This window comes from Leptosomus discolor, chromosome 15, assembly GCF_034619465.1.
Source record: "Leptosomus discolor isolate bLepDis1 chromosome 15, bLepDis1.hap2, whole genome shotgun sequence".
Classification (NCBI taxonomy): domain Eukaryota; kingdom Metazoa; phylum Chordata; class Aves; order Leptosomiformes; family Leptosomidae; genus Leptosomus; species Leptosomus discolor.
The window spans coordinates 5,654,271-5,676,208 of record NC_141405.1 but is presented as its reverse complement, the minus strand read 5'-3'; the positions used below and the strand labels follow the sequence as shown (position 1 = coordinate 5,676,208).

The window sequence follows — 21,938 nt, the reverse complement described above, 5'->3', positions numbered from 1 at the left end:
TTCTGGTGCTGAATTAGTGAGGTACTGAAAAACAAATGTTTTAAATGCAATGGAGAACAATATTTCAACTGAAGAGTAACTTAATAATAGCATTAAGCTAACATGATACCAATAGGTATCCAAAGCATAGAGAACAAGGTGAAGAAGATAGAACATGATTGGAGAAAGGAACTGGCATCAATAGACAAACCAACCTTGTCAAATGGCTGATGTGAGAGGTAGATAACCAGAGCACAGGTATAGTGATGAAAAGTTGTTACTAGTCAATAATACCAGAAAGGATTGTTAGTTATTACCAGTCACAAACTGAATGAGTCAGCAATACAATACTATTGCCAAAAAAACATCGTGTAAATAGAGTGAGGTGGTAGTTTATGCTTAACTGAGGTGTCTATTAGACTGATATGGGGGGGGGGGGGGGGGTGTACTTCTCTCCCCTCAGTTAAAAATGCAAGCTGTCTGGGAGGAATTCAATTCAAGCAAAAACATGGGGTAAACAGAGGAAAAAGGATCGCAGATGTCTGGTTGGATCCAGCAAAATATAGCCTTAAGAAATCAGCGAATCCTGTTTGTCCTTCTGTCTTCTTTGTCTCCTTTTTTGACGTCTTGCTTTTGATCACCTTGTTCATCAAATGTAGTAGGAACAATCTCTTCTGTATAGTTGCTGTAGTCCAGTCTCCTTTAAAACAATTGTAGAAATAATTTTCTTTCTTGATCTGTCCTATGCCCTATCTCTCAATGTCTTGTGTATGGTCTAAAAGTGCTCTACAGAAAACAAAGAGAGTCTCTAATATAGTAAAATAATACAATACACCATTTAGGGGTAAAGTCAGCCAACTTTAAAATGGTCTGCCTGCTTATCTGTCAAGGAAGGCCAAAGACATGGTTGGTATTGTAACATCTACATTAATCACTGTTTAATCAGGGATGACTTATTAATATTTGTGATTTTTTTTTTTCCATTTCCTACTCTTGTTTTTCACAGCAAATCATCTCTACTGTCTGCTCCTAAGTCTGTAATTTGTGTGTTATCTTAGATGTAGGAATTTGGAGCTCTTTGTGTCAAGCCAAATCTTTCTGGTTCTTTGTGTACAAAAATCCTTAAGTTGTAGCTCTTTTTACCCATTCACCCAGCTAAAATTAACTTCTTGGCTCTTGTTCTACATTTTGATTACTGCAGCATCTTTTTCTCCACCTTTGACACAGTCTTGCTCAACTACATTTGTAACATGTTGGCAAAAATTGATTTGCTGATAAATTCCTTTACCTTGTAGGCTCAGAAGAACATTTTGTCAAGATTGGCCATGCCTGGATGGAATTTTTACGATACACCAGGAAAAAAGATGTGCAATGGGAAGGAACAATGCCAGATGTCATGTTTTCAGTCCCCTGAAATACAAATTATATTTCTTTCCCTAAAGGTCATTGCTCAAAGAGCTGAGGCATAACATTGAATCATAATCGCATTATCATCTTGTATGTCTCTTGTCTTGTGCCTAGATTGTAAGCTTAGTGCCCGAGATCCATTCTTTCTCTGCCCCTACCAGAGATCTGTGTGAGTATAGCAGAGTTGTGGCCCTTGATCAGGTTTTCTGGGTACAGTGGTGATGCCAGTAATAAAAGTGATTTACTAGATGTGAGTGGAAAAACTGAGAGGCTTCTCTTCAGAGCAGAGTGGACTGGGCCTGTTACTACCAGGTTTTGGGAATAGTTTCTCAGTAAGGCACTTGCACATTTGCCCCTTAGTGTTTCCCTTTTAAAATGAGTAACAAGAGTGGAATGGAACTTCTGTTGTGTTTAGCGTAAGCCTGAGAAATCAAAGATGTCCTTTTGGGAGCACTTCTGGTTTTGCTCCCAGAAGGGATGGACTGGATGAGGTAATCATATCTTCTGCTTCGGTGTTGCATGTTGCACAATTCCACAGTTACTCCACAGATCTGAAGCAAGATAACTGCTGAAGGAAAGAAGGGTAAAAGAAATCGGGCAATCTCTGTGGTGGTGTGTTCTGGCTGGACTGCACCTCCAGCTAACTAGAGGCCTTTGCTTTCCCTCTGTGCACCCCAACCTCTTTCAGCTGCAGGAAGGCGTTAACACCCGAGCGATGCGTGGATGGAAGAGAGGCCGTTTCTTGCTCAGAAGCATCAGGAACTCCTGAAAGAGGCTGCAAAACCACACCTAAATGAAATGTCTTAGGTTGGAAAAACAGCAATGGAGTCATTAGAGCTGTTTTGTGGAGGAGATGATTAAGCACCAGCAGTACCTAAGCAAAGTGCCTGCATGGTAGTGGGGAGAATAGTCTGTGATGGAAGTCAAACTTTAGGTCTTCCATAGCAAAGTCTTTCCTTCAAAGTTACTAAGGCAGACTCTTAGCTATTTGAATACTCATTTTTCTTTGTGTTTCTCTACTAGTTGAAATCCCACGCATTAACTCTAAAGAATTTTTTGCCTTTACTTACCAGAACAATTATTTAGGGAAGTACTGTGAATGCTTACTACCTCTTTTGTTCATGCAACCACACTTTTATTTTTATATGTATATAAAAATAGCCCATATATATGGGTTTTTTCCCCCCTCCTTTAGCTTGACTAATTAGGATCTACAAACTATAATTTGAACTAAACTGAAACGTCAGGTTAACTTGCCTTCTCTCTGCTTAGTTGTTAATATTTTTAGTGTAATGGAAAATAAATTAGTGTGGTGATGGTAATACATGAACTATCACTTGGTGTTGTGATAGATGGCCTGCCATGCTGCGTAATGTGTAAAACTTGCTACTTGTTTCACGTATTTAAAATGATGCTAAGTTGTATTGCAATCTTTGTGCTTTTGTGTGGGTTTTCTCCTCTGTGTGTGATTTGGGTTTGTTGGGGTTTTTTTGGGGGGTGGGGATGTTTGGTTGGTGTGGTTTGTGTTTTGTGGGGTTTTGTAGTTGGCTTTTTCCCCTCCGACAAACGTTCTGGTTATTGATTCTTAAGTTAGCATTTAACTTTGGAATGATCGTAGAACTTGTTTTGCTACCTGCTAGGTTTGCCTTCTAATTATCTATTTTACTATATGTATTTCATAATATCTCCACCCACCTCTGCTCCAGCATGTTAATCTTTCTTCTCTGCTGACTTCAGAGGCTCTGCATTTAGTAGAGCTAGTCTTGTTCATTTGCTAGCTGTCATGCAGAAACTGGTGGTTCTTGGAGCTCAATGCTCCTTAAGGATCAGTTTTCTCATCCTCATTGACCCCATGGATCTTATGGTCCATTTGGCCATTTGATTAGTTAGGATGTCTTTTTGTTTTCTTTTTAGTAAAGAGACTCCATGGGCTGTTCCTGTGTGGGTGTTTCTCCTGCAAATATGCTTGTTTGTCACAACATGTTGGGAAGACAAGAGGCATATATACTCTCCTTCTCTGTGTGAAATCTTACTAGTCTTACTGCTTTGTGTATCTCTGCAACAGGGAGAAGTTAAGAGATGGAGGATGTGGTGATTGCAGGCATAGCAGGAAAGCTGCCAGAATCGGAGAACTTGCAAGAGTTTTGGGAGAATCTGCTTAATGGAGTTGATATGGTCACAGAGGATGATCGGAGGTGGAAACCAGGTGAGCTTTTATTGTCTCTCCTTCCGGAGTCCTGAGTTCTGAGTGTTTTAGAGGAATTATCCTATGAAAGGGAAGGATTTATATGATGTGAAACCCTGCCAGAGCTTCTGAATTCGCTTGTGGTATATCATTGAAAATTCAGGAACAGAACGCTTTTATGAAGGTCTCGTGCAAGATCTTTTATAATCACGTCCCATGCAGTAGTAGCTTATAAATAATGCGTAGCTTACTTCCAAATAAAAGAACACTGGCAGAGCAGCTAAGCAACGTGAATCCTGTACCTGCTGTTGATAGCTGTGGCAGTAAGAAGACTGACATTTTTCTGGGTTCAGAAGTAGCATGGGGACTCTGGTCCTGTGATTTATGGCTTTTTACAATGTTCTTTTCTGTCTGATTGTCTTTCTGAAGTGTTTTGCATGTGTCTATCCAATTCAAGCTAGTGATTTGCAGAAGTGAAAAGTAGCTTTTGTTTTTCTTCTAACTGGTGATTGTCTGGAGCCACTGATTTGGACTCTGTTTATGTGCTTGGTACAATTTGCCATTTGCCAAAGCAAAAATGCTTAGACTAGATAGATGTCTTTTGCTGTCATATCTGGAAGAGTATTAAAAGTGATAATTGCTTTCATTAATGTGGTGTTCTCATTTGAAATGAGATTGAGAGGTGGGTAAGTAGATATTCATGGAGCACTCTAGGTGATCAACAGGGAAGTGAGGTTTCATGTGTAATTGAGAATTGGCTGTGGTCATTCTGTACTTTGTTTCAGCTGGTAGCCGCTTCAAAACTGATACATTCTGTGATGTGACTCTGAATTTTTCTTCTCAGGAATTTATGGACTGCCCAAGAGAAATGGAAAGCTCAAGGACATAAGCAAATTTGATGCATCCTTTTTTGGGGTTCACCCCAAACAAGCTCATACAATGGATCCTCAGCTTCGCTTGCTGTTGGAAGTGTCTTATGAAGCTATTTTGGATGGAGGTAAGCAGTTGAATAACCGAAGAGGGAGAATTGTGCTGTATTGTCTCTGTGCAGCAGGTGCAGACATGCAGCTGTGTGATGAGATTTCTAACAAGAGAAAGCCATCACACTAGGGAGGAGACTGAAGAACTGGTATGGGGATTAGAACAAAGCTGTTTTCTCTAGAACTCAAACTAGGAAGTCTATGCTGACTGCCAGCGAATACCTACTTGCATCATATGCTACAACCAGTATGACACAAACAGTCAACAGTTCTAGAGCTTTTGTGTGTTCTGCTTTACCCTAATATTCCGTAATAGATCCCTTTGTTAAAAGCATATTTGTAGTGCAAAAGGAAGGGGACTTGGAGAACTCTCATCCATGGCCTAAAAGAAAGGCAGATGGCCTGATACATTCCTGTCTGTTGGATGGGTATATGAGAAATTTGTGGCGTTTGATATGTTTCTATAGAAGGTTGGCCCATGAAGTGTACTTTCAGAAACAGGAGCCTCTCCTCCATCATTGCCAGTGTCTTAAGCTTTTGAGTTAGTTACCCACAGAGCAAAAAAGTTTTCTTCATGTTAATTGGTTTCATGTCTAAGCATAAGCACATGGGAGAAAAAGTTGGAACCACCTTGCTAGAACTGACTGACTAAAATTAACACTTGCTCCTCTGCTGCCAAGCCTCAGTCTAGGGGCTTGAATGTTCTGCTTGTCTCCAGGACTCCTGAAGCACAGAGAAGAAAGAGCAGAGATTGCTGCGAGTTGAGCTTGCTATGCAGTTTTTTAGAGTAGAGTTGTTGGTTGTTCTGGTTGTTGGCTTTTGTGCTTAGAATTTTCCTTTCTGTCTTGTACTCCAGATCTGGGCTTTGTGTATGGCTAGAGATAGATATTTGTATGCTCACGTGACATTCCAAGCACTGCTTTTTTTTTTTGCTTTTTTTTTTCCTCCCCTTCAGTCTGCTCCTTTTCCCGGCACTGGAAGTCAGCTGTTAGCTTATCTGATCAGCATTTCTGTCATTTTTGTAGTCCGTACACTTTTTTTTTTTTACATAGTACTCTAGCAATGCTCAGCTAAGCTGAAAAGCAGAAGAGTATGTTCTGGCCAAAAGCTAATACCAAAGTTCTGATGGACTCTGCAGTAAGACTTGTAAGGTCTGCAACTGAAACAGATAAAAGGTAACTATAGGTAAGGGAACAATGCTGCAGGCCTGCCAGAAAGGGACAGCAAGTAGTATTTCCTGAACTGGTGCCAGTGAACCTGGTATCTCCCCAGTTTGCCCCTTGTTGTAAGTTTGTCTACTGTAATCTGCCTTCCGATATCCCCATAGGTATTAGTCCAGCCACCCTCCGTGGCACAGACACAGGTGTATGGATTGGTGCCAGTGGGTCAGAAGCTGCTGAAGCCCTTAGCCAAGATCCAGAAGAGCTTTTGGGATACAGTATGACTGGCTGCCAGCGTGCTATGCTTGCCAATAGGATTTCCTACTTTTATGACTTAACAGGTAAGTGCCCCCAAACCTGTCGATGCTGATCAGCAATTGCAATTTGAGCGTGACTGTACCACAGTTTCTGTAGAGGAGGGGGGTGGATATGACGACGTAGACCCCTTTTTGGGATGAGAAGGTAGCATGCAACTATTATAAGAAGGCGTGTGAGAAGCAGAAAATGTAGCTGTGTGATAAGACTCATTATAAAGCTTTGTAACTGAGTTGCTGCTGATGGGCATATCTGGCAGTCATCTGGCAGATAATGCTATCAGGAGACCTTCATAAAAAGGCCTAGGTCCTTTCTGGCCTTTAGACTGCTGTTTAGTATCACGCTATAGAAGTCAGCTAGCCCAGAGACAAACGGGCTGAACAGTTGGCTATTTTTGAGCAAAGTGTAAGAAGTGGGAGAGCTAACAAAATGATGTGATTGAAGACAGACATGACTTGGACCATGTGTGGCATTGAAGAGAGTGGAGGGATGGGAATTGCTCTGAAAAGCAGCAGAGAGCAGAGGAAATGGCAAGGGTGGCACCAGGAAGGGAGAGGGATTTTTATTGTTAAGAACAGGGAAATAGGTGAGACCTGCTTGTGAAGCTATAATATCTCTTTCTGATGGGGGTAGGTGGAATTTTAGAAAATACTGTTAAAGCCAAGCTGTTTGCAATTTTTTTCCCACCTTTCTCATACCTTGTTACCTGGTGAGCAGAGGTGCTAATTCTTGTTTCCATTGTATCAGGTTTACCTGTTATATTCTGAAGCAATTTTTTTTTTCATATGTTATAATCCCATCCTGTGGTCTTTGGAGAGCAACACTAGGAAATAAACAGTAAAAAACAGCTTTTTTTTGTTTGTTTTCCCTTTGTTCCCTAAGGACCAAGCATAACTATTGACACAGCCTGCTCCTCTAGTCTCATCGCTCTGGAAAATGCTTATAAGGCAATTCGTCATGGGCAGTGCAGTGCAGCCCTAGTAGGAGGGGTCAACATTTTGTTGAAACCCAACACTTCTGTGCAGTTCATGAAACTGGGTATGCTTAGTCCTGATGGTGCCTGCAAGGCTTTTGATATTTCAGGTAAGGCAGTAATACAAAAGATTGTCGTGTTGTATGAGAGGAACTTGTGGTGGAGTCTGTGGCCAGATACTCTTGTAATACAGCAAAGAGCTGGCCCCTTAGTTGTTCCTAGATAGACTGTTTGGAATATCCTGGTCCTGATCTGTGTTGCATGCTCTATTGAACCTGGAAAACTAACTTTGGGGAAGGAGCTGTATGGTTCATTCCTCAGCTGCTGGGGAGAGGAAATAGCTGCCTCTTGATGGAAACTTTCTGTCATAATTTGTGATAAGCACCAAGCCTTTCTAGGATTTTTTTTTAAAGAAACAGATGTGTCATACCCTCAAAGCAGTCTGTTCCAAGAGGTAGCTCAGGAATGGGAGAACCTTACTGCATGGTGTTTTGCAACTTTTTTTCAAAGCAGAGTGGAACTCGTGACTCGTTCTCTCTCTGCTCTTAGGAAATGGATATTGTCGGTCTGAAGCTGTTGTTGTCGTTCTCTTGACCAAGAGATCTATGGCTAAGAGGATTTATGCCACAATAGTCAATGCTGGAAGTAACACCGATGGCTTTAAGGAGCAAGGTAGGCCTTGAGCCTCTGAAAAGTGACATACTACACAACTGTTCAGTCTAGAGTCTTTGTCATCAAAAACGGGCTGGTTTGGGGTTCTTTAGATGTGTGAAGGTTTTTTTATTGTTGGGGTTTTTCTTTTTCTGTTCTGGTAAGACAAAGTTCAGGATCCTGTTTTATAAAGAAGTTGAAGGAGGCAAGTGGTAGTTTCTACTGTACAAAGTAACAGGAATGTCCTGTTGCTAGTTTAGCCTTCCTCAGGACATCTCTACAGTAACTTCTGCACTGATGGTAGAAATGTAGGTGATGTTATGACTGCAAGGCTCTTTCGCTACTGCTATCCCATTCTCCCACTCTCCAGTTATGGAGACATCAAGTTTCACGTGTTCTGCTTCATATAGACATCTCCTAGTATTCTGTTAACCTACTCTCAAACTTCTATAGAAACTGTGGCAGACTTAAAAGTACAAGTATGTACGCTGTATAAAGCCACAGCAAGTTCATAGTGCATAGTATTGTAGGTATCTTTCCATGCTAGTCTAACTTGTTGCTTTAGGTCCACTTCTGGTTCCTCTGCTCTCCTTACAAAGTGCTTGACAGGCTGCTTATGTTTGGTGCTAAGGACATTGATGTAAGTCCTGAAAAAGTCTCTGGCTTTTTTGGACCTAGTAGCCCCAAGATTTGAAAGGGTGCTAAAATAGGAACAGGACAGGAGAGAGGAATTGATGGCAACTTTGGTCCTAGGTGTGACATTCCCATCTGGAGAGATGCAGCAGGAGTTGGTCAGCTCTTTGTACAGAGAATGTGGTATCAATCCTGGAGAAGTGGAGTATGTTGAAGCTCATGGGACAGGCACCAAGGTCAGTAGGGCTCCTTTGGGTTTGGAATATTTCCTTCCTTATTTTCTTCCCTTGCATAACTTACTATGCTTTTCCATCAAATTATTCTTTGTTTTTCCAGAATGAACTGTATTTTTCCCATCTACCAGTTACTAGAATATGTACTGCTTCACTACTGTTGGATTTTGCTGAAACTTTTTAATGTTTCAGATTTGTTTTGTGGTGTGTTTTGGAAGTGCCTGCTAATAGTCAGTCTGATTCTCTTCCTATTAGGTTGGAGATCCGCAGGAAGTAAATGGCATTGTAAATGTCTTCTGTCAATGTGAGAGAGCGCCACTGTTGATTGGATCAACCAAGTCAAACATGGGCCATCCAGAGCCTGCCTCTGGGCTTGCTGCGTTGGCCAAGGTAACAGGTGGCTTGAGGAGGAAAACTGGGCAGGGGGGCAACACAACGGTGTGGGGTTTTCTCAATGTTTGTTTGTGTTAAGGAAAACTTGTATTGATCCAGGATAGCATGCTAAGTGGTAATGAGAACTCCTCGGGTGATTCTTGTTAATTATCTACTTCTTGCTTCAGCTGCAAATACTTTGAAAAGCTCAGGCGGATATTCTGCGAGCTGGACACGAATGCCCAGGTGGCCCTCTGCTGTGTGCACACACAAGTGTGCACATGCACGCACGCATGCTTTAGTTTCCCCTTCCTACTGAAATACAAGAGCATAACTCTGCTCAGAATAAAGGCTTTGGGATGACTTTATTGATTGTCCTTATACTGGACTTTCCAACAGAACTCTGCTGTAAGTCATTTGGGTTTGATGGGTGTACAAGTAGAGGGATTTAAATGTTTGGAGTAGTTGGCAATGACCAAAGAAGGCAGTGTGGGCTTTCAGTGCCAAAACAGTATCTGATCCTTCTGGCTGTTTGTCAGGGATATATCATCTCTTCCTCTACTCTCTTATGTTGGCATAAAAGCAGATGAGATCTTTGGATGAGGCTACCAGCTTGAATAACTGGTTGTCTTAGCAACTGGCCTGCTAACTACTGCTGTAGGCAGACAGTCATCTATTGGTTCTTGCTGCTAAACTGCTTAGCAGAGAGCTAGCTAATGTTTGCACTTGGTTGTAAGCCTATTACTGATAGCCTTAGAGCCATGCAAACTGAAGTCACGTACACCGTCACTCTACTTTAAAGTAGTTATTGTCACCTGAGTACATACAGCTTGCTATGAATAGCCTCATCTGCAAATAAATCATGGGGACAGCAGTATCAGTCTCTCTAGGGGAAAGTTTACTTTTTTTAGCACCTCTGTCTTTGACTCCTTCATAGAAGGAATGGTAACTGAGTTGTAAAATAAGCCTCTCCATCTATGCTGTGGTGTACATTACAAACACTTTAAGTGCAGTTCTGCTGTCATATGTCAGGACAGGATCATAACTTTGATCTGTTTCCCTGTCTGTTTCTTAAAGGATGCAGAACTGCAAAGACAAGGGCCACAATTTCTTTCTGAAGACTTCTCTGGCACTGTTTTCTCACTTTTTTTTTTGCCAGTTTTCTTACTTAACTTTGTATTTGAACTTGCAGCTGCAGGCAAGAGCCCATGGCGCCCATCATGCCTGCTAGAATATCTTTTTGCTATGCTTTTATTAAGTTGTGTTCCAAATCTGGCATCTTGAAAGCACCTGAGGGTTTGTAAGGGTATTGGAAGCTCTATCTCTGTTCTTGATTCTTTGAAAGTTGGGCAGCACTTGATATTTTAAGATTTGGAAGTTAATCAGAATGGCAGCTCAGGCATCCTTGAGGTCAAGCCAGAAACTGTCTAAGCCCCATGTCTCTTAAACAGTAACTGGTTTGCCATCTGCAGTTTCCATAAATGTTTTCTTTTGGAATTCCATAAAATGCTCTTATATGTAACATGTCAGTTAGGAAAATTCAATCTTGAAAGTATCTGTCTTCAGAATTGGATAAAAAATTATGTAGATAGGTAGGAAAGAAACTAGGGCTGGTCAAGGCCACTTTAGTTAAATTCTGGTAAGGGAGGGAAAACTCGTCTGCACCTCTGAACTACTCAGCCTGTCTAATTACTTGCAGCAAAGACAAAGCTTCTTGTTGGCTCTGGTGTACACTAACTGTACTGTACTCTCAAACTTCTGTAGAAACTGTGGCAGACTTAAAAGTACAAGCATGTATGTTGTGTAAAGCCACAGCAAGTTCATGGTGCATAGTATTGTAGGTGTAGGACAGTGTGCATGAAAATAAATACGTAGACTGCAACTGTAAGCATGCTGACTGGAGTTGGAGTCATGCATTTGTGCTGGTTGTTCTCCCAGGTGGGCTGCCATGTCTGATGATCAACTTGCAGCGACAGTTCCCAAACCAGTATGTTTCTCTGACCATTTTGTGGTGATGAAGGAGCTGCCAAACATACAGAGCACAGAGTGTTTGCAACTGACGTTGTAGTCTGTGATTTGCTGGACTTGTGCCACAGAGGAGTATGGGCTTGGTGTTGTGGGCTGTTTGTAGAGATGCTACTGAGAGAAAGGAGCTCTTGCTTTTTTGGCACACCTATTCTAACTCCCACAATGTTTCTGTACTTCTGTTTTGCTCTGGCTGTTCTGACCAGTCTGCTATTCCTGCTATTTTTGAATCAAGAAGACAGGAAATGGGTGCAAAGCAGCAAGCAAACTCCTTTACTAGTGCTTCAGCTTGATTCTTTTGCAGCAAAGGCAGAAATAGAAGCATTCATTGTGATAAGGAAGAGCATGTGTGGTGGTGTGTGACTAGGGAGAGATGGAGTGTGATGGAAGGGACAGGATCTGAAAGGGGAGGAAGAAGATGTGATATTCTTAGTAGTCAGGCTGCTTTTCCAGCAGGGTTGCATGGCTTTCCGGTTAGAAAGGGTCTGGAAGCTAAACTTAAAGCTACCACCCTCACCTTCACTGCTGACTTCCTGCATGGGCTTAAAATTTGCCTAGGTGAAGTAGGTACTACCTCAGTAATGTCACTAACGCTATTCTCTGAATCCGAACATAAATTGCTGCTTTAGTCGATGCTACATGGTCATTTACAGTAAAAGAATAACAACAAAAGAATGTTTGTTACAAGGAAATGTGGAGCACAGAACACTTTTTTTTTTTTCCTTCCAGGTCATTCTCTCTCTGGAACATGGGCTGTGGGCTCCAAATCTTCATTTCACTACCCCAAATCCAGATATTCCTGCCTTAAAAGATGGCTCTTTGGAGGTAGTTTGTAAACCAACACCAGTGAAAGGTGGCCTTGTCAGCATCAACTCTTTTGGCTTTGGAGGTGCTAATGCTCATGTCATTCTGAGGCCAAATAAGAACAAACACCAGCCTCTGGAGACTTGTAACACGCCAAGACTGGTTCAAATATGTGGCAGAACCCAGGAAGCTGTGGAAATACTAATACAAGAGAGCAGAAAGCATGGAGGATGCAGCCCCTTTGTAAGCCTGCTCAGTGATATCTCTGCAGTTCCTGTGTCTTCCATGCCCTACAGGGGCTACACACTAGTTGGTGCTGAGAGTGACATAAAAGAGGTCCAGCAGGTTCAAGCATCTGGTAGACCACTCTGGTACATCTGCTCAGGTAGGTGTGCAGCAGTGGGGCTGGGCTTCTGCATTCCTCTGTACATCTGGGGCTTAAGCAATGGGATTCTATGCTCTAATGTTGTTTTCCTAGCATGAGGAAATATCTTGCAGCTCTGTGATATGTCTAGGAGACTCATGTTTCCTGTGTCTTATCTAATCCTGACTTTTCTATCTTCTGATAATAGCAAAGTCTACAAAAATAAAAAGCTGTGCCTAATTTAGAGGCTGTCAGAAATGTACAATGTTTTGCTCTTAGATAGAATTCTTTCACTGCCAGAGCAAGTGTGTAATGTCTTCTTTTATGGAGCGTTACTAAAGCTCACTTTCTCCTTGCCTGTTCTGCAGGCATGGGAACACAGTGGAAAGGTATGGGCCTGAGCCTTATGAAGTTGGATTTGTTTCGCCAGTCTATATTGCGCTCGGATGAAGCTTTGAAGAACACAGGCCTAAAGGTCTCAGACCTGCTTCTGCAAGCGGATGAGAATACTTTTGATGACACTGTCCATGCATTTGTTGGACTAGCTGCTATTCAGGTAAGACTCAAATGACTGGTGGAGGACGTTATGGACTCAATCTACATAAGAATGCTCTGCTACTGTGTCTGTTTGGCTGGTAACACTTTATACAGATGAATGGAAGCTTGTTTTGTGTAATCAGCAAATGGCAGATGTCAGAAATATCTCTCTGATAGGAGGGAATGTGTTGTACCCTTGACAGTTTTGGGCTCTGCCATTTGCAAGATGCTTGGACAAATATTGATCTAAACTGATTTGTTTGTGAATGTGGGGCAGTTTCTCCTTTTAAGAGACTAAGGAATATATTTACGTTTTTTGTAAATGTTTGTGCCAAGAAACAAGGTTCCACTGAATATCTTCTAAAATCTGTTCTGCAGATGAACTAAATTGTGCTAAATGAAGTCTCTTTTAATTCTGAGTGTCAGTGTGGGATTCATTGTTTCTTAGTAGACTAGAGGTAGAGCTTTGAAAGTGGAAAGCTGGTCTTGCCTCTTACTTCATGCAGGCATGCTTTTGGCAACCTCCTGTTGTTGGAAATAGCTTCTTAGTGAAAAGCTGGATAATGGAGAGGCCCAAACAATGCTGGAGTCATGTAATGATTCTTGGGATTGCTTTGAAATGAGGCTGGAGCTGCAGTTGAGGGAAAGAAAAGCAGTGAGGCCAAGAAGAATGTCTGTACCAAAAAGCCATTTTGTAATGTACTCACTACTGCTGTATGCCTTTGAGGCCTGACATCTGGTTACTCTGGCATGGAATCGCTAATCCTGCTTTTCCTTGCAGATTGCTCAGATTGATATGTTGAAGGCTGCAGGTCTGCAGCCTGATGGGATTTTGGGCCACTCAGTGGGAGAACTAGCTTGTGGCTATGCAGATAACTCCTTAAGTCACGAAGAAGCCATTCTCGCTGCTTATTGGCGGGGACGATGCGTTAAAGAGGCCAAATTGCCCCCAGGAGGAATGGCTGCTGTTGGTAGGTATACCCTTACCAAAAGAGTAATACAGGAAAGTACATCTGATCTCTGTTGTATGGCACTGGGATAAAATTTGAGCTCTGAAATGTGTTGGTGGAGACAATCATGTCTGGGTTTTTTTGGCTACTCTTGCCTCTTCCTTTTCTTCTGATGTAGAACAGGTTATGGAATATTGAAGTTGATATAATGGTAGTAATCTCTGACCTGGAATACAGCAGAATTTTGGTAATCCTTCCAAAACTAAGTGGAAATGGAGGGATACACTGACAGATGACCAATGACAGAAGCCTGATCAATAATCTTAGAGAGGTGAAAATGTAAGGCACTGGGGATTTTGGCTTTTGATGTGTGTGTGTGCGCGTATGTATATACACACACATATATGTACATTTAAATCATTACAAGAAAAAAAGGGAGAGAGTTCTGATTTTTTTTGCAAGGGTAGTGAGATGTGAAACCAGTAAGCCACTATTAGGTAGTGGACAACAGGCTAGTGGAGCTTAATGCCATTAGAACTTAGTTGGGCCTAATAGCACTCAGGAAGAAGCTTTCTCCTGAACAAGATTTGGTCAGTGTTTCTGTAAGTCACATAGTTCTGCCTGCTGTGGAGTGAAATTTTGAGATTTGTACCCAACAGTTTTGCTTCATGGTGACTTTATGTTTAAAAATAAAATTGTTATTGGTAGCATTGTTGTTCTGTTTCTCATTATTGGACATAGTGGTCCATTACAAAACTGAAACACTTAAGAGAAAAACTGTTGCAGATCTAATGTGGTATGTTTGACTAGATCCCATGTTATAATCCTAGTCGTCTTTACTTTAACTAATGCTACAAAGGACTGCCTACCTAATTTAGCTTTTTTCTTTGATATTGAATACATGATACTCTTGTCACAGACCTTACATCAGAGTGCTGCATATAATGTTTTTCATAACCTGATGTTAAGTTCAGGTTCTTCCTGTGACTTGTATCCATGTAATGGATATTTTGTGGCCTGTCAGCTTGTGAGGCAAGCTCACATGTTCTTCCTCCTGTTGTAGTTCAGATTGCTAAGGGCAAGTTGAGACAAAACAACCAATTCTGTAGCTTCTTGGAAAGTGTGTGCGTTCCTCCCCAACCCTATTCCTTAATGGGCAGGTATAAAGATTCAGTCCTCTGTTCTTGTGCTCAATATCAATGATAAATATCACGTTAAAGCCTTGAGTTAAATATCCTTAACTTTTGCAGAATCACTTTTGGGGAAAGTGGGGATGTCTGTCTCAAGAATCCTTCCCAGTTCTGCAAAATGCTGAATTAAGTGCAGTGATTGTGCAGTTAATATTGCTTCCCCTTATGAGGCTTACTGCTAGAAACACTTGTGTTGTCCTGAGATCTTCTTTCTGCAGGTCTGACATGGGAGGAATGTAAGCAATGCTGCCCTCCAAATGTGGTACCAGCCTGTCACAATTCTGAAGATACTGTCACTGTTTCGGGGCCTCTGGTGAGCAAGGAACTGATATGGTGCATACCAGAGTTGTGATTGGGACCTGTGAAGTTCTAGTTTGAAGAAAGTGTGAAGCTGAATTAAAGCTCAGCCAAGGGGAGCTGGTGGGAGGGAACGTGATGCTTTCTATAAACTTAAACACTCAAATGTTCTGTAGGAGGTGTTAGTGCCTCAGTAAGCTAGTGACGAAAGACCTCTTATACTGAGTAGTCTTATAACCATGGGCATAACAAGTGATAAATTGTAAGACTGAGAAGGGCAATAACCTCATCCCAGATGTGTGCACTTAAGTGGCAAGTGATGAAGGGTATGGCAGAAATATAGCGACTCATACAGATCCCAAATGCATTGTGAGCTTTTTATTTTGAGTTCACTTTATTCCTCTTCTTAGGACACTGTGAATGAGTTTGTAGCCAAACTGAAAAAGGATGGTGTGTTCGCAAAGGAGGTGCGCAGTGCTGGAGTTGCATTTCATTCCTATTACATGGCATCTATTGCACCAGTGCTGCTCAGTGCCCTGAAAAAGGTAATGCTAAACTATGGCTCACATGGCTTACGCTCGGGCACCTGGATTTGAGTATAGGTGATGTTGAGCTTAATGGGGTTCCTTTGTTTAGGAGAAGGAAATCTCTTGAAGAGCATGTAGACCTCTGAGACCTAAGGTTTGAAGTCCTATGGCCTCAAGCAGAAGGATGTCGTGAGCAATCAAGCTGAGAAAAATGGCCTGTGAAAAGGAGGGCCTGCTTGCTTTTGCCTGTCTTATCATCTATGATATGTAACTCTTCCTCACGTCCCTCGCTCTTCTCTGTAGGTCATTCCATATCCTAAACCTCGTTCAGCACGATGGATCAGTACATCTATCCCTGAATCTCAGTGGCAGAGTGATCTGGCTAGGTATTCCTCTGCAGAGTATCATGTGAACAACCTAGTGAATCCAGTGCTGTTCCACGAAGGTCTGAAGCATGTTCCAGAGAATGCTGTTGTAGTAGAGATTGCTCCGCATGCTCTTTTACAGGTATTGTATTTGATTGTGTCATTATGATACTATATTGATATGCTGCTGCAGGAAGGAGGTTGAGGGTCTGAGTTCTAGGGAATACTGGTTTTTAGGTTGGGTTCCCCCCCACCCCTCTCCTTGTTCTGAGAACACTTTCTCCCTCCAGTACTTCTGAGTCTCTGTTTTTTAACATTTTCTTGATGGGTTTTTTTGTGGGGGTTTTGGTGTGATTTTTGGTGTGGTTTTTATTTGATGTGGGTTTTTTGTGGGGTGGTGTATGTTAATAATTATTAAAAAAAAAAAAAAAAAAAAAAAACCAAACCCACACCAAAACACACTACTGCTTCCTGATCCAGACATTCGTATTCTTGCCTTTATTTATTGCCATGCAGTTCAGATATCTGATAGTCAGCTCTCTGAACTGTGCAATGAGTAAGAAAAGCATTGTATTGTTTAGATGTAATGCAAAAATTGGAGTGGGGGGAGAAAATAAAGATGAGCAGGCCTTCTCTATGAAAAATCTGTTACCACTATCTGTACACTGAACTTGGTTTGAGGTTCTTGTCTTAGAAGATGGTGGCTGGTAGGGGTGTTTTCCCCTCTTCTCCTAGACCAAGTAGTCTGAGACCACAGGAGCTTGCTTTCTTCGTAAACTCCTTTCCCTTAATGATCATATCATTATTCCTTTCTCCCCACCCTGTAAGAATTGATCTTTATGGAACTAGCTCCATAGTAAGTGATGAAGAACATGAGGTACATTAGGATGCACTTGCTCCATAAGATCAGTGCTATGGTCTTTTGTCTGTCCTTTAAATCTCAAGGACTGGTTTTTTTTCTTTAGTTGGTGGCATGCAAGAGGTAAAAAGTCTTAAGAAGAATCATAGCTGCTTGTGAATAAAGTTTAGTAGTTATACAGTGCTGCTGAGTTCCAATCCAGTATGTATTTACTACATCATATTAGTCTTATTTATGCTTTGAAAGTGACTGACTTGAAGGGAGAATCGGACCAGAGCTTTTAAATTAGGCAGATATTTTTCTCTGTAAAAAGATTATACACTTCATGTTAAAATCATTGTATAATTCTGGATTCTAATGCAAGTGACTAAAGACTTTATCAGCTGGGTTTGAGAGTGTTCTGGTTTTTTTCTTCCCTCCTCTTCTCCCATTTAAAAATTGTGGGATCAGATTGAAGAGAAGATACAAGTTGGGTCAGAAGTTCAAGGCTGTGTTTTTTGATTTAATAGCTGTTGCTTGGAAAAAGCTGTAGAATGCTTCAGACTAAAAAGGGCTGCTCCTGGGAGTAAGGGCCTAAGCTGCATGGCGGGGTGGGGGGTGTGAGAGTGGGAGGCTTGAGAGGGTGATCTTGCTGGTCTTGAAGTGCAGCTTTTGATTCTACTTAACAGTCTGCTTGGGAAAGGGAGACTTGTCTTTTGGCAGAATTTAGTTAAAATTACATAGGTTCTGCTTTACCAGATGTGCAACTTGTTGGATTGCTGGAAGGGTATTGTGCTGCTCTTCCTCTTCACTGTTAAAACGGTGTACGTTTCAGCACCTAGCATGGAACTCTTGGCACAGAAACAAGAGTGATTTGAGATCTATAGAGAAAAATTCAGAGACAAAGTAGTAAATAATGCCTTCCGCCAGTGATTTATGGACTCTACTTGACAGGCTATCTTGAGGAGAACATTGAAACCAACTTGCACCATTCTACCTTTGATGAAGAAAGAGCAGAAAAATAATTTGGACTTCTTCCTAACACAGATTGGAAAGATTCATTTAACTGGGTAAGGTGACTAAGGGAAGAGGGTGAGTGGGGTATTGGTTAGGAAAGAATTCAAGTTTCTTCTCTAGCATGCATGTCTTCACAAGGATTGAAATACTCCTTCAACAAAGCTGGAAAAAAATGAGGTTTACATCTGCACTTTACGTATTTAACATGTTCACTTATGAAATGTTGCCTTGCGTTAGACTGCATGGGCTGGGAGGGTGCCTTTTAAAGAGCAGTCGCATTTTAGAGGCCTAGTAACCTGGAACTAGCTCTTGGAAATAAACTTTGCATCTTGTAGACTGTTAGAATTAAAAATTTGTCTATAGTAAGTGTTCACAGTACTCTGGAGAAATCTCAGACATGGAGCCCAAGACCAATTACTGTCTGACCCCTAAGTATTATGGTCAATTCCCACCCCTCAACATTGTGTTGATCCTTTGTCTTCCTAGGATAAATGTTCTTGGAAACAACTTGTTCCCACTGGTGGAATACCCTGTCCCAGTGGGAACACCCCTTATTTCCCCATACATCAAATGGGACCACAGCCAGGACTGGGATGTTCCAAAAGCTGAAGACTTTCCAGCAGGTTCCAGAGGCTCTGCATCTGCTTCAGTCTACAATATTGGTGTGTTTGCTGGCTTGTCTTTTTTGTTTGTTTCTTTCTTTCTTTCCTGCTTTACCTCTGCATTTCTCTTGTAAAACTAGGAAAAGGATACTCAAAGCAGCATCCTTGAAGCCGTCTTCTGAAGCTTAATGTTTGGTTTGGTTTGGGTTGAAAAAGACTAGATCAGCTTCTGAAATAGGATGAAAAAATATGAACAGAGCAGGAAACTGCCTTGATTCATTCTACAGTAGTTTTAAGAGCTGCATGTTGTCAGGCAGGATAGCTGGGGAAACCACTAGAACCTCTTCTAGACATTGAGAGGAGAAGACCTCTTTATTATTTATTCTGCTCTTTGACAGATGTGAGTCCTGACTCTCCTGACCACTACTTAGTTGGTCACTGCATTGATGGCAGAGTCCTGTACCCAGCAACTGGGTACCTAGTACTGGCTTGGCAAACTCTGGCACGGTCTCTTGGCATGGCCATGGAGCAAATGGCTGTTACGTTTGAAGAAGTCACAATTCATCAGGCAACTATCCTTCCCAAAAAGGGTGAGTGAGGAGTGCTGGTATGACTGCAAAACTGTGTAAATGGAGATGAAGGGAGTGGGAGGAGAGAAACACAAGGGGAAAGTGAGACGGAATACAGGAGAGGCTACGAAGAGTACAACGTGACTGAATAAAGTGAATTCATACAGTTAAGTAAGCACATGTAATGGCAGTCTTTGTTACGTGTTGTGCACAGTGAGTCTGGAGATAGTGAAAGAGAAAGCTCTGCTTGAGGATGGTAACAGTGAATGACCTCACAGTCCTGTCTTCCTCAATGTTTCTTGCAGGATCCGTACAGCTGGAAGTAAGACTCATGCCTGCTTCCCACTGGTTTGAGGTGTCAGGGAATGGGAATCTGGCTGTGAGTGGTAAGTGAAGGACGTGTAAGTGTATCCTACTAAAATCCATTGTTTATGGACACTGATTCTTATTCTTGCCACTGTGCCCATCAGGGAAGATTTCCCTCTTAGAAAACACTGCTCTGAAGAACTTCCATAATCAGCCAGTTGACTTTCAGACTCAAGTAGACATAAGCTCGAAGTCTTGCCTCTTGAAAGAAGACATTTATCAAGAGCTGCATCTGCGTGGATATAATTATGGACCAACTTTCCAGGGTGTTCTGGAATGCAACAGTGAAGGTGAATTTACTTTTTATAGGAGAATGATGAGTATGGTTATTGTAATGATGAATATTTGATCTTTTAATTCCATTTGTATTAACAGTCCACCTGGCTGTGCTTTGTATGGTAATTATAATTTGTGTGATAATGGAGAACAACTAAGAGCTCTGACAGAGCATTGGGAAAGCTGTTATCTCCGATGTAAAACTGGCTGTTGGAGTTTACAGGGGAAGCTGGGTACATGCAGTGGACTTCGTGTTTAGTAAGTGGTGACTTCTGGCATCTGCTGAATGACAAAATCACAGCGAGGCTTCCCCTTTTTCTGCAGCAAGCACAGGGAAGGTTGTGTGGAATGGGAACTGGGTAACCTTCCTTGACACCCTGCTACACGTGATAATCTTAGCTGAGACTGGGCGCAGTCTACGATTACCCACCAGGATTCGCTCAGTGTGTATTGACCCAGTGCTGCATCAAGAACAGGTGTGCCAATACCAAGACAACGTAGAAGGTAATTTCTCTTGTGCTTGGGCTTTTACTAGTTGCTTTGACTGTTGTGTGGCTGGATGTATGGCTTCCTAAGAAGTAGGATGAACTTTAGGAGTCCCTCTTAGTCTCCAAGCTATTCTGCAGGTCTGTAACAGATGCTGCCATTCTGCACTGTCTGTACCAGTCTGACGTAGCACCGTTCACATGTTCACTTTGAATAAAATACTTGTAGTGTTGGATGCAAACTTACATTTCTTATGTTTCTTTCCTGTCTTTCAGCTTTTGATGTTGTTGTGGACCATTGTCTTAATAGTGTTAAAGCAGGAGGTGTTCAGATCAATGGTCTTCATGCTTCTGTGGCACCACGACGACAACAGGAACGGATCCCTCCCACCCTGGAAAAATTTTGCTTTGTGCCCTATACTGAGAGGAACTGTTTGTCTTCCAGTGTTCATCTTCATGCCTATCTGGAGCACTGCAAAGGTAGAATGGGATTTGGTTTCTTGTTACGCTAGGAGAATCTTCCAGTGTGACCAAGATACCTGAGAGAAGCTGTTCCTACTACTTTGGAACATCCAAGAAATAAAGTATTGATCTCTGTAGAAGCAGGAGTCCTATGTTTGTATGCTTGCTAGAAGAAGCTAAAAGCTACTTCTGCCTGAGGTATCTCTAGAATTGTGGGTAGGAGTAAAGCCATGGGGAGGGACATCTACCTTTCTATGACAGTCAATGCAGCGTCAGATAGCACAACCCCCTGTTGTGGTTTAACCCCAGTCAGCAACTAAGCCCCACACAGCTGCTTACTTACTCCCTCAAGTGGGATGAGGAATTGAATCGGAAGGGTAAAAGTGAGAAGACTCCTGCATTGAGGTAAAGACAGTTTAATAGGTAAACCAAAAGCTGTGTGCACAAGCAAAGCAAAACAAGGAATTCATTCACTCCTTCCCATCAGTAGGCAGGTGTTCAGCCATCCCCTGGAAAGCAGGGCTCCATCACACATAATGGTTTCTTCTGAAGAGAAATGCTGTAACTCTGAATGTCCCCCCCCTTCATTCTTCTTCCCCAATCTTATATGCTGAGCATGATGTCATATGGTATGGAATATCCCTTTGGTCAGTTAAGATCAGCTGTCCCAGCTGTATCCCCTCCCAGCTGCTTGTGTGTGTAACCCCAGCCTACTTGCTGGTTGGGGTGGTGTGAGAAGCAGAACAGGCCTTGACTCTGTGTAAGCCCTGCTCAGCAGTAATGAAAACACCTCTGTAGTGTCAATACTGTTTTCAACACAAATCCAAAATGTAGCCCCACACGAGCTGCTATGAAGAAAACTAGTAACTCTATCCCAGCCAAAACCAGCACGCCCCCTCTGCAAACAGAGAGGCACAAATCATCTCCTATAAGGAGAAATCCAGCCTAGTTGCTTCAAACACTTGACAGGAGGGCCTACTTCCTCAAGTCTTTAGCTTTCTTGTTTTGTTTTTCCCTGTGAACTGCTAGGATGGGTAAGCTGACAAGTCTTTTCCCATTAGGTTGTGGGCACAAGATCATATCCAAGGAAGGAAAGTGGTTTAGTGAGGCACAACAAAAAGAAGTTTGTGTTTGCTGCAGGAATAGAATAGGAGCAGCTTTAGTCTACTGTGAAACTGGTAGCCTAGTATGGTGCTCTTTGGATGGGGTGGCATCCACTCAGCTCATCGCTTTTAAGTGCCTTTTCATCAAAGGGGAAAAAATTACAATATTTCTCTTTTTAAGTTTTTACTCTAGTGATGAATCTTGCTGTACCTTGAGACAGCAATTTTGTCATTCTGTATTGGTAAAGTGTCTTCACACTTATCCTTTGATTT

At 41.9% G+C, this 21,938-nt stretch overlaps 1 protein-coding gene across 1 annotated transcript in view; it reads left to right on the top strand.

The window, feature by feature from the left end:
* Window positions 1-3,465: 3,465 nt before the first annotated feature.
* FASN (fatty acid synthase) overlaps window positions 3,466-21,938 on the top strand; it is a 39,304-nt gene continuing 20,831 nt past the window's right edge. Inside the window, exons 1-20 of the mRNA XM_086473855.1 lie at window positions 3,466-3,592; window positions 4,416-4,568; window positions 5,879-6,052; window positions 6,909-7,109; window positions 7,549-7,671; window positions 8,404-8,519; window positions 8,772-8,906; window positions 11,643-12,102; window positions 12,450-12,637; window positions 13,400-13,589; window positions 14,977-15,071; window positions 15,466-15,600; window positions 15,886-16,089; window positions 17,740-17,855; window positions 18,289-18,464; window positions 18,803-18,994; window positions 19,279-19,359; window positions 19,444-19,629; window positions 19,940-20,119; window positions 20,377-20,580. Of these exons, the coding sequence (XP_086329981.1) occupies window positions 3,466-3,592; window positions 4,416-4,568; window positions 5,879-6,052; window positions 6,909-7,109; window positions 7,549-7,671; window positions 8,404-8,519; window positions 8,772-8,906; window positions 11,643-12,102; window positions 12,450-12,637; window positions 13,400-13,589; window positions 14,977-15,071; window positions 15,466-15,600; window positions 15,886-16,089; window positions 17,740-17,855; window positions 18,289-18,464; window positions 18,803-18,994; window positions 19,279-19,359; window positions 19,444-19,629; window positions 19,940-20,119; window positions 20,377-20,580 (3,436 nt within the window). The remainder of the gene's footprint in view (window positions 3,593-4,415; window positions 4,569-5,878; window positions 6,053-6,908; window positions 7,110-7,548; window positions 7,672-8,403; window positions 8,520-8,771; window positions 8,907-11,642; window positions 12,103-12,449; window positions 12,638-13,399; window positions 13,590-14,976; window positions 15,072-15,465; window positions 15,601-15,885; window positions 16,090-17,739; window positions 17,856-18,288; window positions 18,465-18,802; window positions 18,995-19,278; window positions 19,360-19,443; window positions 19,630-19,939; window positions 20,120-20,376; window positions 20,581-21,938) is intronic.